The sequence below is a fragment of the Ochlerotatus camptorhynchus genome, unplaced genomic scaffold (genome assembly GCF_037179485.1).
Source record: "Ochlerotatus camptorhynchus isolate MF236.1 unplaced genomic scaffold, CSIRO-AGI_Acam_v1.1 ptg000569l, whole genome shotgun sequence".
Taxonomy (NCBI): domain Eukaryota; kingdom Metazoa; phylum Arthropoda; class Insecta; order Diptera; family Culicidae; genus Ochlerotatus; species Ochlerotatus camptorhynchus.
The window spans coordinates 604,671-618,402 of record NW_027041050.1 but is presented as its reverse complement, the minus strand read 5'-3'; the positions used below and the strand labels follow the sequence as shown (position 1 = coordinate 618,402).

Genomic DNA, 13,732 nt, shown 5'->3' with positions numbered 1-13,732 from the left:
GAAGTGGTAAATCCTTTTTAAATCAAAATCCATCAAGCCATACATCAAATCGTATGCGAATTCAAAGCCATAGGGTAGGCGCTAATTCGTCGTAATCGCTCATTTCCGTTCTATCGATCAGAAAAGATCAATAATATCAATGATTTCACCGTTCTTCTATTATCCACGAGTTCCAACTTTGATTTGCCAATTCTAGAGCCGTAAATAAAAATAAATTTTACTAAAGATCGCCCAATCCTAGGTTGAATACAAAACCACATAACATGTGGAACTCGATCATCAAAAATCGACCCCATTTCAGTGATTTCAGGTGATATAGAAGGACATCGATCTGTCAAATTGATTATACCAGCTGTAAAATGAGAAAGAAGATCAAGGGGATACCCAACAAATAATCGTCTATTGAATAAACTAGAGTCGGTGTATAATGAGTCACGCCAAGAGTGAAGCCAAGTCTACCTATTGAACTGTCAAAACGGCTACCTATCGTGCAAAGTAAATAAACATTACGATGCTATGAAAGGTTCACGAAAGGTATTGCAATAAAATATAAAATATAATCGAAGAAATGAGCATAAACACGCAGTGAGCGTTAAATTGTCATGGGATACGCTCGGTAATGATTAGTAATGAGAATTTCTACTATTTTTTGTTAAGATAATTTGACAAAATCACTGATATAATAATTTACTACAGCCGCAGTATTTTTTCTCTCGCTAGAAGTCATTTGAAGTTGTTGTAGAAGTCCTCTGTTGCCAAGTGAAAAGAATTGGAATCTTTCGAAAACCGTGATGCGAGTTCAACTGTTTTTCTCTTGGCGTGACTCATTATACACCGACTCTAGAATAAACGACTTGTTTGATTTTCATTTCATTTTTCAAGCACAGAAGGGGGTCATAGGGCCAAGTCACCAGCGAAAAATCGCTGTCCATACTGCACCAGGGTAGAGGTATAGATTTGGCATCACAGAATAATAACCACAGGGGTCAAATGAATCCTGTTTACGATACCGGAAGTAAGGAAAGCTGTTGAACATAGGGGATAGTCAGAGTAACAGCAATAATAGTGAAAGTTAGGAAAATAAGCAGGTAGAGATGGTTGATTTGCAATGGCTATCGACTCTGTTATATGGCCTGTTTATATGTTATTTCTTTCATGTAATTATCGTAAATAATTGTTATTCAATAATAGATAATTCATCCATATATTCAATAATAAATTTACGAATGACTATAATTTGGATACCTAACAATTGGACAGAATCACTAGCAAGAATAGGTTGTGTTCGCCTTCGAAAATATCGATTCGTTTTTTCAGGGTTGTAGTTTTGGTTTTCATCAGTGGCCCGGCTCTGATTGTGAACGATTTAGGTAGTATTTTTAGGTAACTATTTAGCTTTTAGCACAACTTTGCTACTACGAATCCACACACTTAGAAAAAATTACCGACTTCGGTAATTCATTTACCGAATTCTCAACAGCTGAACGGTCGGTAATGTGTTCGGTAATCGAGAACATTACCGAAAAATCTGTAAACTGAATCAGCAAAATTAGCTGTCAAATTTACCGAACGATCGGTAACGTTTACCGAAAAAAACAAGCTTGATTTGTAATTGATTTTACCGGAGAACTGTAATTTTGGAGTCGATATGGAAAATGAAAATTACCGAAAGATCTGTAATTTTTTTTAAAAGTCTACCGACTTAAATTTAATTCGCTTTAATATTGTTTCAATGTGTTTTTCGGGTTTTATCAATTATACAAATTAAAAACAAATACTCCGATGAATATTTTTGTTAAGTTCATTCAATGATGTCTCTGATTCACGGGTAGAACTTGCTTCATTGCATTGAGTAGGCATTTCATGACCGATGAAAAGGGTTTCCCCGAGTGGATCGTTTCCCTTCGTGGTACTTTCGGCTGGAACCAAGTCCCCGGCAAGGTGACAGATAACCTTAGTTTCACGTACCCACCTGCAAATAGTAGATGTCGCCACATAACGTAAACAAAAGGATTGTCCTTCACCATCGCAACGGCATTTCTCTATGAGAAACCAACTTTTTGTTTCACCATGTGTGGATGTCAAACAACAAGCAAAAATGCCATATGAAAAGAGCGAATTTATGATTTTAGAGGGGAAATGAAATAAATCCAAACAAATTGAAACAGATTGATGGAGGTCATCCTTATATAATCAAATGGAAATAAAAATACTTTGGTTACTTCTATTATATTTTGCTCTTGAATATTATCAGCCTTAAGAATAATGTTTCTGAGCATAGTTGTGCGATGAAGACTTGCAATAAAAAGCCGTATAAATAAACAGAGTTTACTTCCCCATCGAGGTAAACAAAATAATACAAAATTGTTTCTTATTCGCGGTATACACTAAGCTGTGTGAACACTAACATTTCGTATATCCATTTAAAAATAAATAAAATAAATTAAAATAAGCATCTCACAAAAAAAGGTTATTCATAATGAGCTTCTAAAACGAATAAATTTTAGTGATTGTGTATACACGATCTAACTCTAAGACCAGAAGGTCCCGAAGAAACGTGCTCAACTGTTTGGCTCAGCTCTGGTACTCTCTTCGGTCCCAAGCTAATCGAACCCCTCATTTTATTTGTCAAACTTTCATAGCGAATCAAAACAAACATAGTGTAGTACTAGATTGTCGACTAGAATGGGATACGCTTATAGATGTACTTGGGACCAATAGGCTAGTCAAGTAGAGAGCCAATTTAAAATCGTTAGTTTCCACCGGTTGATTGTACTAAAGTTGTACTCTTTTAAGCTATTACCTCAAATTGTGTATTTTGCAGTACTAGATGCATATAATTAGTATGCTCTTACTCGCTGCAATACCATTCTTTCTTTGTTCATGATCGACGACAATAGCAATAGCGTCTAAGACATCGAAAGTATCCTCGCTAAATTCTCATTTTTTTCGATTCATTCGATGGCAATCACATTTTTTTCGTTTTACAAATCATATATTTAAGCCTTTGGTTTCGTTCTGCTGCTAGCAAATCATTTCCGCATTCGCCCTATTCAGATAACACTTCTGAACTTTGTGAGTTTAACAGAACCACCAGCACCAAAATTTCGAGGTACACTGGAAATGTACTGGACTTGTCAAGTTGCCCCCGGGTTGGCTGGAACAAAGCTTTCAAGTGGATGCTTTTCAATGATATGGCGTTTTTAAGAATAGAAGTTTTTTTTTATCTTGCATCACATTTCTGATATGTACAATCAAAAATTGTGTTTGCTGGTATAAAATCTTTCATTTTTATGTGGTTATTGAGGTTCGCAAACGACCTCTCACTCCGTGGTGGGATAAGGATTGCACCGACGCGAACAGCGAGAAGTCCGCCGCGTTTAAACGTTTCCGCAAACACGGTAAGGTCGAGGATTTCGAGCGGTACACCGACCTCGAGAAAACTTTTAAGAGCTTGATTAAAGCCAAAAAACGCGGTTACTGGCGTCGGTTCGTCGATGGTTTGTCGAGAGAGACTTCCATGAGAACACTCTGGAATGTCGGCAGGAGAATGCGCAACGCGTCATCACCGGTCAACGAAGACAAGGAGTACTCAGACAGTTGGATATTCAGCTTCGCGCGGAAAGTTTGCCCGGATTCGGTGTCGGTTCAAACCAACGTTCGTGATAGTCCGTCGGGTAGTAACGAAATAGATTCTCCGTTTTCGATGGTGGAATTCTCACTTGCTCTCCTCTCATGTAACAACTCAGCTCCAGGAATGGATAGAATCAAGTTCAACTTGCTCAAAAATCTCCCAGACGTCGCGAAGAGACGCTTGTTGAACTTATTCAATCAATTTCTGGAGCACAACATTGTTCCGGATGATTGGAGGCAAGTAAGAGTTATCGCCATTCGAAAACCCGGTAAACCCGCGTCGGATTATAACTCGTACCGTCCCATCGCGATGCTGTCCTGTATACGGAAATTGTTGGAGAAAATGATTCTTTTTCGTCTAGACAAATGGGTCGAGTCGAATGGTTTACTTTCAGATACGCAATTTGGATTTCGGAGAGGCAAAGGAACGAGCGACTGTCTTGCGTTGCTTTCAACTGAAATTCAACTGGCCTATGCGCAAAAACAGCAAATGGGTTCAGTTTTCTTGGACATTAAGGGGGCTTTTGATTCTGTTTGTATCGATGTCCTTTCGGATAAACTCCACGATAGTGGGCTTTCACCAATTATGAACAACTATTTGAGCAACTTGTTGTCTGAGAAATATATGAGCTTTTCTCATGGAAACTCGACAACTTCACGAATTAGTTACATGGGTCTCCCCCAGGGCTCATGTTTAAGCCCCCTTCTTTATAATTTTTACGTTAAAGACATTGATGGTTGTCTTGATGAAAATTGCTCGCTAAGGCAGCTTGCAGATGACGGCGTTGTGTCCGTTATAGGGCCAAGTGCACCGGACCTGCAAGGACCATTGCAAGATACCTTAGACAATTTGTCTACTTGGGCTATGAAGCTGGGTATCGAATTCTCTCCGGAGAAAACTGAGTTGGTTGTTTTTTCTAGGAAGCATCATCCTGCACAGTTACAGCTTCAACTAAAGGGTAGAACAATCACTCAAAGTATATCTTTCAAGTATTTAGGTGTCTGGTTCGATTCCAAATGCACATGGGGAAAACATATTGCGTATCTAAAACAAAAATGCCAACAAAGAATCAATTTTCTTCGTACAATTACCGGAACTTGGTGGGGAGCACACCCGGAAGATCTTATCAGGTTGTATCGAACAACCATCTTGTCGGTTCTAGAGTACGGTAGCTTCTGCTTTCAATCCGCGGCGAAAACACATATCTTGAAGCTGCAACGAGTTCAATACCGTTGCCTCCGAATCGCGCTTGGCTGTATGCACTCGACGCATACGATGAGCCTCGAAGTACTCGCGGGTGTTCTCCCACTGACAGATCGTTTCGCTGAGCTGTCTTTCCGGTTCCTTATCCGTTGTGAAGTATTGAATCCTTTGGTAATAGAACACTTTGAGAAGCTGCTCGACCAAAATCCTCAAACAAGATTCATGAGTTTGTACTATGAGTACATGACGCTGGAGGTTGGTCCTTCTTCATTAATCTCCAATCGTGATTGCTTCCAAGCCTTCTATAGTTCCTCTGTAAATTTTGATCTGACCATGATGCAAGAAATCCATGGAATACCAGATCACCATCGGTCGATGGTTGTTCCCTCAATTTTTGCAATCAAGTACCACCATGTAAGTAACGATAAAAGATTTTTCACAGATGGGTCAACCATAAATGCTTCCACTGGATTTGGTGTATTTAATCAATTTCATAGCGCCTCCTATAAACTGCAGAAACCATGCTCCGTATACGTTGCGGAACTCGCAGCTATATTTTACGCAGTAGAGCGAATTGCCTCACTACCTTCTGACCATTATTTCATTTTTACGGATAGTCTTAGCTCATTGGAGGCTATTCGTTCAATGAGGCCGATGAAGCACTCCTCGTATTTCCTGCCTGAAATACGATCTAAACTGAGTGCTTTATCTAACTGCTCCTATACTATCACCTTAGCTTGGGTCCCATCTCATTGCTCAATTCCGGGTAATGAGAAAGCGGACTCATTGGCTAAGGTGGGCGCTATGGAAGGCGATATTTTTGAGCGACAAATCGCCTTCAACGAATTTTTCTCCATTGCTCGTCAGCAAGTCCTCATCAGTTGGCAACAAAAATGGAATGATGGTGAATTGGGAAGATGGTTACATTCTATTCTCCCACAGGTGTCGAACAAACCATGGTTCAAAGGGTTGGACATGAGCCGCGACTTTATACGCGTTATATCAAGGCTTATGTCCAATCACTGCTCGTTAGACTCGCACTTCTATCGAATTGGGCTCTCAGGCAGCAATTTATGTGCGTGTGGCAGTGGTTATCACGATATCGAGCATGTTGTTTGGTCGTGTACCTTACACCGTGTTGCCAGATCTGAGTTATCCACATCCCTCAGGGCCCGAGGAAAACAACCCGCGATACCCGTTAGAGATGTCTTGGCGACCCGAGACCTTGACTATTTGAATTTAATTTATGTGTTTTTAAAACGGATAGATTTGAGGATTTAGAAGTTAGTGTCATCTTGTGTTTTCCCAAGTTGTTAGCTACCCATCGGTGTACCCCCATGTTTGTCTTTTTCATCAGAGTGTCGCCTAGTTCGAGATCAAGAGCACATTGCTCTCCAAACCTTGTGTTCACAATCCCTACCCTGCCATCCATTTGTTACAATTTGTTACCCCTAACCTCGAGATAGCCGCGAGTAATCGGCCCCCGCTTTACTAACGTTAGTTTTAAGTAATTTTGTTATCTAAACAATGAATATCGGCTCCGCAAAGCTACAGCAAATGAGCCTGGAAAAATAAACGAATTATTAAAAAAAAAAAAAATGTGGTTATTGATGAAAAAACAAGCAACAGTATTGGCCATCTGTAACAATGGGTATTTATTTAGATAACGAAATATCATTACTTACGGAAAATATCTACGAATCGCTCATCTTGGTGTTGCAGCTGGTCCATAACAGCCTCCATAATTGAACTTTTTATTTTTCACAAGTTTCCACTTACATTTTTTTTTAAGAAGGTCGAAAATCACAATATGGTGAATTTGACGTTTCTCGCTGTGAAAACTACCGAACTCGGTAATGGAACGGTTTGTTTACCGAAACTTCAGTAAAATATTTCGCCGAAGTCAGTGATGAAGCTGATTTACAGATCTGCCGGTAATTTTTTTTACCGTTTTCGTTGAATTGAAATGAAATCACCGAAATTCGGTAATTTTATTTACAGTTTTCAGCAATAGAGCGAGAAAATACCGAAACATCTGTAATTTTTAGGATTACCGATCTAAGACGGTAATTTTTTTTACCGAACTCAGGGTCTCTGTTTAAGTGTGCATCATTCGAATTTTCCATTGAATGTGTAAAATTAGTGATTTTCTTAAGGTGGCCAAACTGCCCCACTTACCCTTATTATGTTTTTTCATCAAAATTCACGGACTTTTCCCGGCGATTTCGAATTTCCAGTTTTTTCCAGGTTTCCCGGTTCACTGACCACACCCTGAACTGTTGGTTAATTCATGATTTCTCCATTACATCTATGCTTAAAGTAAAGTATCCAAACGAGGTATTTTTTAAAGAAACATTCTCTCTAAATATCTTTGCAGCATTCAAATCCAACTTCGAGAAGCAATCACTCAAGAACACCACCTATAACTTCGAGTATGACTATAATAGCATCATGCACTACGGGCGGAATTATTTCAGCGTCGGAAAGGGTAAATCAACCATCGATCCCAAAATGCCAGGCGTCAAGATTGGACAGCGACAAGCCCTTAGCAAAACGGATTGCTTGAAGATTAACGATTTATACGGATGTTTGGATAATCCTAAATTAAGTAAGAAGTACTACAACATCTGTAAAACGCTCGGTATTTGAAAAGTGCGCAGAGTTGGATCCAAGTGCCATTTGATGAATGTGTATTTATGTGAAATAAAAGGTAATTTATTGTTATGTGAACTGATTTTTATTAGCTTCTTTTGTTTTTTCTTTTTTCATTGAGGAACCACGCGGTTTACTACAAATACATGGAATGTCACCGCTCTTGTGTTGAACGGGTCAATCCAAACAAAAGCCTTCAATTTAAGATTCCTGTTTTTATTTGTTATTTCCAATTTTTGGTAAATGATTGCCATTTCAAACTAAAACTTCGAACTAATCATTAACTGATTCGATTCAAACGTGATACTCGACTGATGCTATATCACAGCAATTAGGATTTGTGTAAGTATTTCCATCTACTTCCCGAGCTTTCGGTGCGCGATCATTTTCAAAAGTTTTGTTTTTTGTTCAACTTCGGAGGGCAGAAATTCACTTTCTCTTATCTAAGATTTGTAAAAAAAAATTGTATGAAACGTTACTGTTTCGTTCCTTGCACGTCACTTAGCGTAAGACAACGCACATAAATCAACTAAAACAATACTTTTCGTACGATTGGGTTGTTTAAATTAAATAGAATATCTTTAAGATTAGAGATAAGACGTTGAACTAAGACTAAACTTACTAGAGATGAGACAAAGTGCAGTTAGACGAAGCACCTAAATGGGCGACGCATTTAGTCGTCGAATTTTATGTGCTTCATATTACTGCTGCCTCCTCCACTAGAACCGTTGCGATAGCTGCTCGAGCTACCACCATAGCCGTTCGACGTCGAGCCTCCTCCGTAGCTTGAACCTCCAAACGATCGCTTCGGACCACCTTTGTCGTACCGATCACCACTGCCTCGGCCAAAATCGTTACTGCGTCCTCCCTTGAATGTACCGAACCGGTTTCCACCGCCGCCGCTGTTGTATCGGTTGAAGCCACCTCCGCCCATGTGACGCCACTTGAGCAACTCTGGTGGAACTTCCTGCTTGGCTTCTTCCAGGATGGCGACCAGTTCTTTGGCCATCTTACGCTCGTTCGATGTGAAGAAGGTGTATGCTTCTCCGGTGGCATTCGAACGGCCGGTACGACCGATACGATGAACGTAGTCTTCCGTTTGCTGGGGGTAGTCGTAATTGATGACCACTTTGATACCGTCGACATCTGGCGGGAAATGGGGAAGGGTAATCGATTGATTAGCGATTGGTGGTGTAAAAGATTAAAAAGAAATGTTCCAATTCATCAGATCGCTGAAGATAAGTCATAATCGGAAATAGATGGCTAACGCTGGCTCGCAAAATGGATGTTCTTCGTTTGAAATTTCGAACAATCGTTGTATGTATGATACCGTTTATGTGATTTAGTTAGATTGATTTGCATTAACGAAAATTTAAAAGGACTATTAATGTTTTCTAATGTCTCTTCAGCGCTCATCACGAAAACACTGCAATGCCACACCTTTTAAGGGGGCGGTTGAGTTTTGTATGTGCCGGAGAGTTTCACTGTTCGAGCAGAATTAAAAGCACTGGCAGGACCGGAGCATATTGCTTAACATCTCAACCAGCGACTCTATGCTCGTGATACACTATAATACCACCTATCACGCAACCGATTGTGACCTTTCTTCAACATTTGTGTGAATAAAAAAAATGAAAGTGAAATGACGAATTCATGTTAATGAATGATGTTAAAACGAAAGATGAGATTGGTGAGAAAGTATTGTGGTAAAGCCAAGGAACGAACCAGATACAAACCATTAGTCCAATATATAAAGATCAAATTTTGGAATCCGGAAGCGCTCCCACGTCCAGTTGTTCAACTGAACATAGAAGACATCCGGGGGATCGATATTGGACGTCAACATTAGCAGCAATTCACAAATGACGGAGTGTAAACCCACCCCAACGAGATATCACCAGACCAATCAATCAATCAGCAACAACGATTCCGGAATCGATTTCAATTCCGTCGATTTCGTTGTTCCAACAGTGCTTCCATTCCAATTGCTCAGTTTCTTCAGCAACGACGACCGATGCTGCATTAGATCCACAAACTCCGACTTCCGCATCGATAGAACGTGGATCTGTGCTAGCTGTTGGAAATGCTGATCGATGGTGGTAGGTCAATATCTCACGTCACAAAAACCCCATTCTGCGAGGCCGAATTATTTCCTTCATTGGATGAGGATAGAGTGCCATCTCCGAATATTAACTTCCGTTTATCGCTGATTGTGTCATAGTTTTCCAAGCGAATCTGTTTCACATACACTTTTCCCGGTCTCCCGCGCTTTTACGAGACACCAACCGGGTGAAACATATGTAAATCGCTCGGCGTGATAGTGCAATTAAAACGGAGATGTGCAGCTGGCGGCAATCGCAAGTGATTGCCAACCGATTTATCCCCATCACGAAGTGTTCCGGCCTCTGGAAGCAGAAGAGTGAGAGAAAAGAAAAAATGGAAAACGTATGGTGAATCAACTGCTACAAAGCCATCTTCGAAGGTGGTTTGGAATGTTAGAAGCTTCGAAGAATATGACGAAAGCTGAAATTGCTCACTCTAATCTACTTTTTGTCTAAAGGTGGAATGTTGCTGCTGCTGTTGCTGCGACTGCGGTTCGTATTGTTACAAATCAAAATTTACTACAGAAACGAATCATGAAGCGGATAGACATCTAAGAATATCACTTACCTAGACCACGAGCAGCAACATCGGTGGCAACCAGGATGCAGCTGTTGGAGTTACGGAATTTGTTCAACGCTCTCTCACGTTCCTGCTGGCTCTTGTCTCCGTGCATGCCGACTGCATCTTGGCCGTAACGACGCAAATAGCTGGTAATCTGATCGCACTTGCGTTTGGTTGTGCTGAAAATCAGGATCTTGCCCGAAGGCCCTTTGGAACGTAGATTGTCCAAGAGTTTTCCAAGTCTGTCATGAGAGAAAAACAATCGGGTTAACTGTGTTCAGAGAGCTTTGATCGATGGATGTATCCTCAGCGCTCATTACGAAAACACTGTAACGCCAAAATGGCAGTTAAGTTTTGTATGTGCCGAAGAAGTTACTTTTCGAGCGGATATAAAAAGCACTGATGGGACTGAGGTTCGTAACTTAGCATCCCAATCAGCGACTCTGTGCTCGGTAATTGAAAGGAACATCAAAAAAAAAGTAGAATACTTACTGTTCATTCTTCTCGTGTTCCTCGATCACTTTCACGTACTGAGTAATGTTGTGATTAGCAGATAGTTCCAGAGATCCAACGTTGATCTGAACGTAGTCACCGAGGAAATCTCGGGCCAAACGCTGCACTTCTTTGGGCCATGTGGCACTCCACATGAGAATCTGGCGATCTGGGCGAACCTGCTCCAGAATTTTACGAATCTGAGGTTCGAAACCCATATCCAACATACGATCGGCTTCGTCCAATACCAAATAGGTAACACGCTGCAGCGTGGTTGTGCCAGTTTCAAGGAAATCGATCAAGCGACCAGGAGTTGCAATGACAATCTCAACTCCTCGACGCAAATCACTTGCTTGGGGTCCCTTGCTGGAGCCTCCGAACAAGCAGGTGTTGCGAATGTACGACGACGAACCGAAGTCAGTCGCAACCTGTTGGATCTGCTGGGCCAACTCACGGGTTGGCGCAAGAACAAGCACCAATGGACCGCGAATGTTCGTGTCTGGTTTCTGGTGGTTGATGTGCACAATTGCAGGAAGCATATATCCAAGTGTCTTACCGGAACCGGTCTTAGCAACGCCGACCATATTCAAGCCACTCAGGGCGATTGGCCACCCTTGAGCCTGAATCGGCGTAGGACTCTGGAATCCTTGTTTTTCAATTTCATTCATGACGTAGTCTGGGATGTCAATTTCATCAAACTCAGTAATTGGTTTGGGACACTGTCCAATCAATGTTATGTCATGCTTTTCCAAAAAACGATCAACGTCTCGCTGAGAGCGATTCTTGATTGCCGAATGTTCGCGGTAAAAGTCCTTTTTGAAGGGAACCAACTGCATTTTGCTCCAGTTGATCTTCTGGAGCTGCTTAGACTCCATGGTCCATTTATCGCGGCCTCCTCCTCCTGAGCCACCGAAGCGACCACCGCCGCCGGCACCTCCACGGAACCCACCTCCGTCACGGCCATCTCGACCGGATGGGCGCTTAAATTCCGTTCCCGTGCGCTTCACTCCATTATACGAATCCTTTTTGTAGTCATCACGTTCGAATCTCGGAGCCCTGTGCAGATGAGAGTAAAAAAATATATATATATTTCATAAGTATCCATACAGATTTGAAGAGAAATCCCATTCAAACATCCACAAGCGATGTACATTATTTTTTGTGTAAAACAGCACATCCATTCGAATCGAATTTAAATTGTTTTCTGTTTCCAACCAGAGTCAATGTTATAATAAGAGTCCCACCAAGAGTAAAGCCAGAAGATAGTACCAATCGAACTGTCAATCAGGGTCCCGAACAAGAAAAGTAAATAAACATTATTGTTCCCACAGCCAGTGAACTACAAGTAGTATTGCATTCATTCAAGACAAACAATTGAAATGGCCTTAACTCCATTTTGTAAACAAACCTTGTAAGGCCATTTTCTCGCGAACCGAATCCTTCATTCGCAAACCTAAACCACAATTGGGTAGAGGAGAATTTTTCCTACCTGTTAAGTATGTTGGTTTGCCTTTGCGGACTTCGGTGCGCGAGAAAATGACCTTACAAGGTTTGTTCACTATCAAGCTGGGGTAAATTTCCCCTATCTGGTGGTAGTGTGATAGCGAATTCGTTTAATATTCAATTCCAACCTGGATCGGGTATCAAGATTGAGTCTGCTTGTTTTCTGACAAACGTCAATTTGCTCGTTTGTTTTTAAAACCTAGCTCAGGTTGAGGTTCGCACTGACAAAAAGTTCGGTTTCACACTGGGTTGGAACTGGTTTCAACCCCGATAATAAACGAATTCGCTATTAGTATGCGTGGGCGAGCTGCCAGTTATGCTAAATCGACGATCAAATGCATTGTTTACCAAATCTGATGCGTCCCTTTGAAAATAGTAATTTTAGATGAACAACATTACGTCGCTTTATTTACTACATTGCGGAATTTTTTTTTTAATTAATACCAAGCACTTGTTTGAACATTTTTCAGGTTCTATAATTGTTTTTGTCTCCCAGAAGCTCCGTTATCGACATGAAATTTTTCACTTCTGAATGAGTCATCGGCAAAAAATCTGGTTGCCGTTTACTGTAAAATAAATCACAAACAGTGCTGATTGTTCGCAACATTTTCTCTTGGTGGGACTCTTATTATAAAATCGACTCTGTTTCCAACCAACTTCATGTCGGAAGTGTATGTATGCACACAACAACCGTTACTTTCCCTTCAACGCTATGACTCTCTTCACCACGTTCACCCCCACCAGCTGACTCATTCGCGAAACGTTGCAAATGCGTCAAACACAGCTGAAATTCACTTTCCGTTTGTTCCTTGAACTTGAATCTTCGTGCTTCTCGGTGTGACGTCACGCAGCAGCACGTTTTTGCAAATGTGACGAGCACTCCGAACTTGATCAAGTTAGCCGCCATTTTGAATTTTTCTTCCAACAAAGAAAAAACGGAATTTCACCATTTCAATCGAATTTTCCCAAGGTTTTTCACCGATGAAAATCTTTTTACGTAGAATATAAGTCCACGTTCGACATAATCTCGAACATTCAAACGCATAAATCAGAATTATTAGCAATTACATATTGGCAAATTAGCCACGTGCGGATTCTTCCGGTACTTACATTTCACTGAATTCTTCGTTGTTCTCCTTGTCGACTGTAAATGATGCGGTCGAATGGTAATGCTGGAGAACCGTGGAATTCCTTTCTACGGCCTGGTACCTGTGCTGGTAGAAAACGGCTTCCGAGCGCAGCAAGTTAGAATTTCTTGCGGCGAAGATGGAACTACGACGTGCGCTACAAAAAGGCGTCGATTTGCTGCAAGCAGAAATGATCGCTGACGTTAGTACCCGTTTCGTTTGGTGGAAGAACATGATGGCCGGTCCCGGGTAGTTGCTCCAGAGTTGGTTAAGGTAAATAGGAAGTTTTTTTTTTTTGTACGGCACAGCCGCGCTTCCTCTCCAAACGCTGTCTAGCACTACACGAGCACGCGGATCGAACACTTGCGATGCTTACCTAATCACGTTCAATAATGGAAAGAAACTGCTCGCGAATATACACACTGAAAAGATGTGACGCGAAGCGAAACGTCGAGAA

General features: G+C 41.1%; 2 protein-coding genes across 2 annotated transcripts in view; one reads left to right on the top strand and one right to left on the bottom strand.

Annotated features, from left to right (window-relative positions):
• Positions 1 to 7,871, top strand: part of LOC135713592 (hatching enzyme 1.2) — a 25,230-nt gene extending 17,359 nt beyond the window's left edge. The window contains exon 2 of the mRNA XM_065236722.1: positions 7,215 to 7,871. Within this exon, the coding sequence (XP_065092794.1) occupies positions 7,215 to 7,486 (272 nt within the window). The 3' untranslated portion in view covers positions 7,487 to 7,871. The remainder of the gene's footprint in view (positions 1 to 7,214) is intronic.
• On the bottom strand, positions 7,552 to 13,732 carry LOC135713591 (uncharacterized). The gene is made up of 5 exons (XM_065236721.1): positions 13,652 to 13,732; positions 13,259 to 13,453; positions 10,646 to 11,701; positions 10,160 to 10,395; positions 7,552 to 8,635 (listed from the first exon to the last, which is right to left on the bottom strand). Coding segments are annotated over exons 2-5 (1,767 nt in total). The 5' UTR covers positions 13,261 to 13,453; positions 13,652 to 13,732; the 3' UTR covers positions 7,552 to 8,162.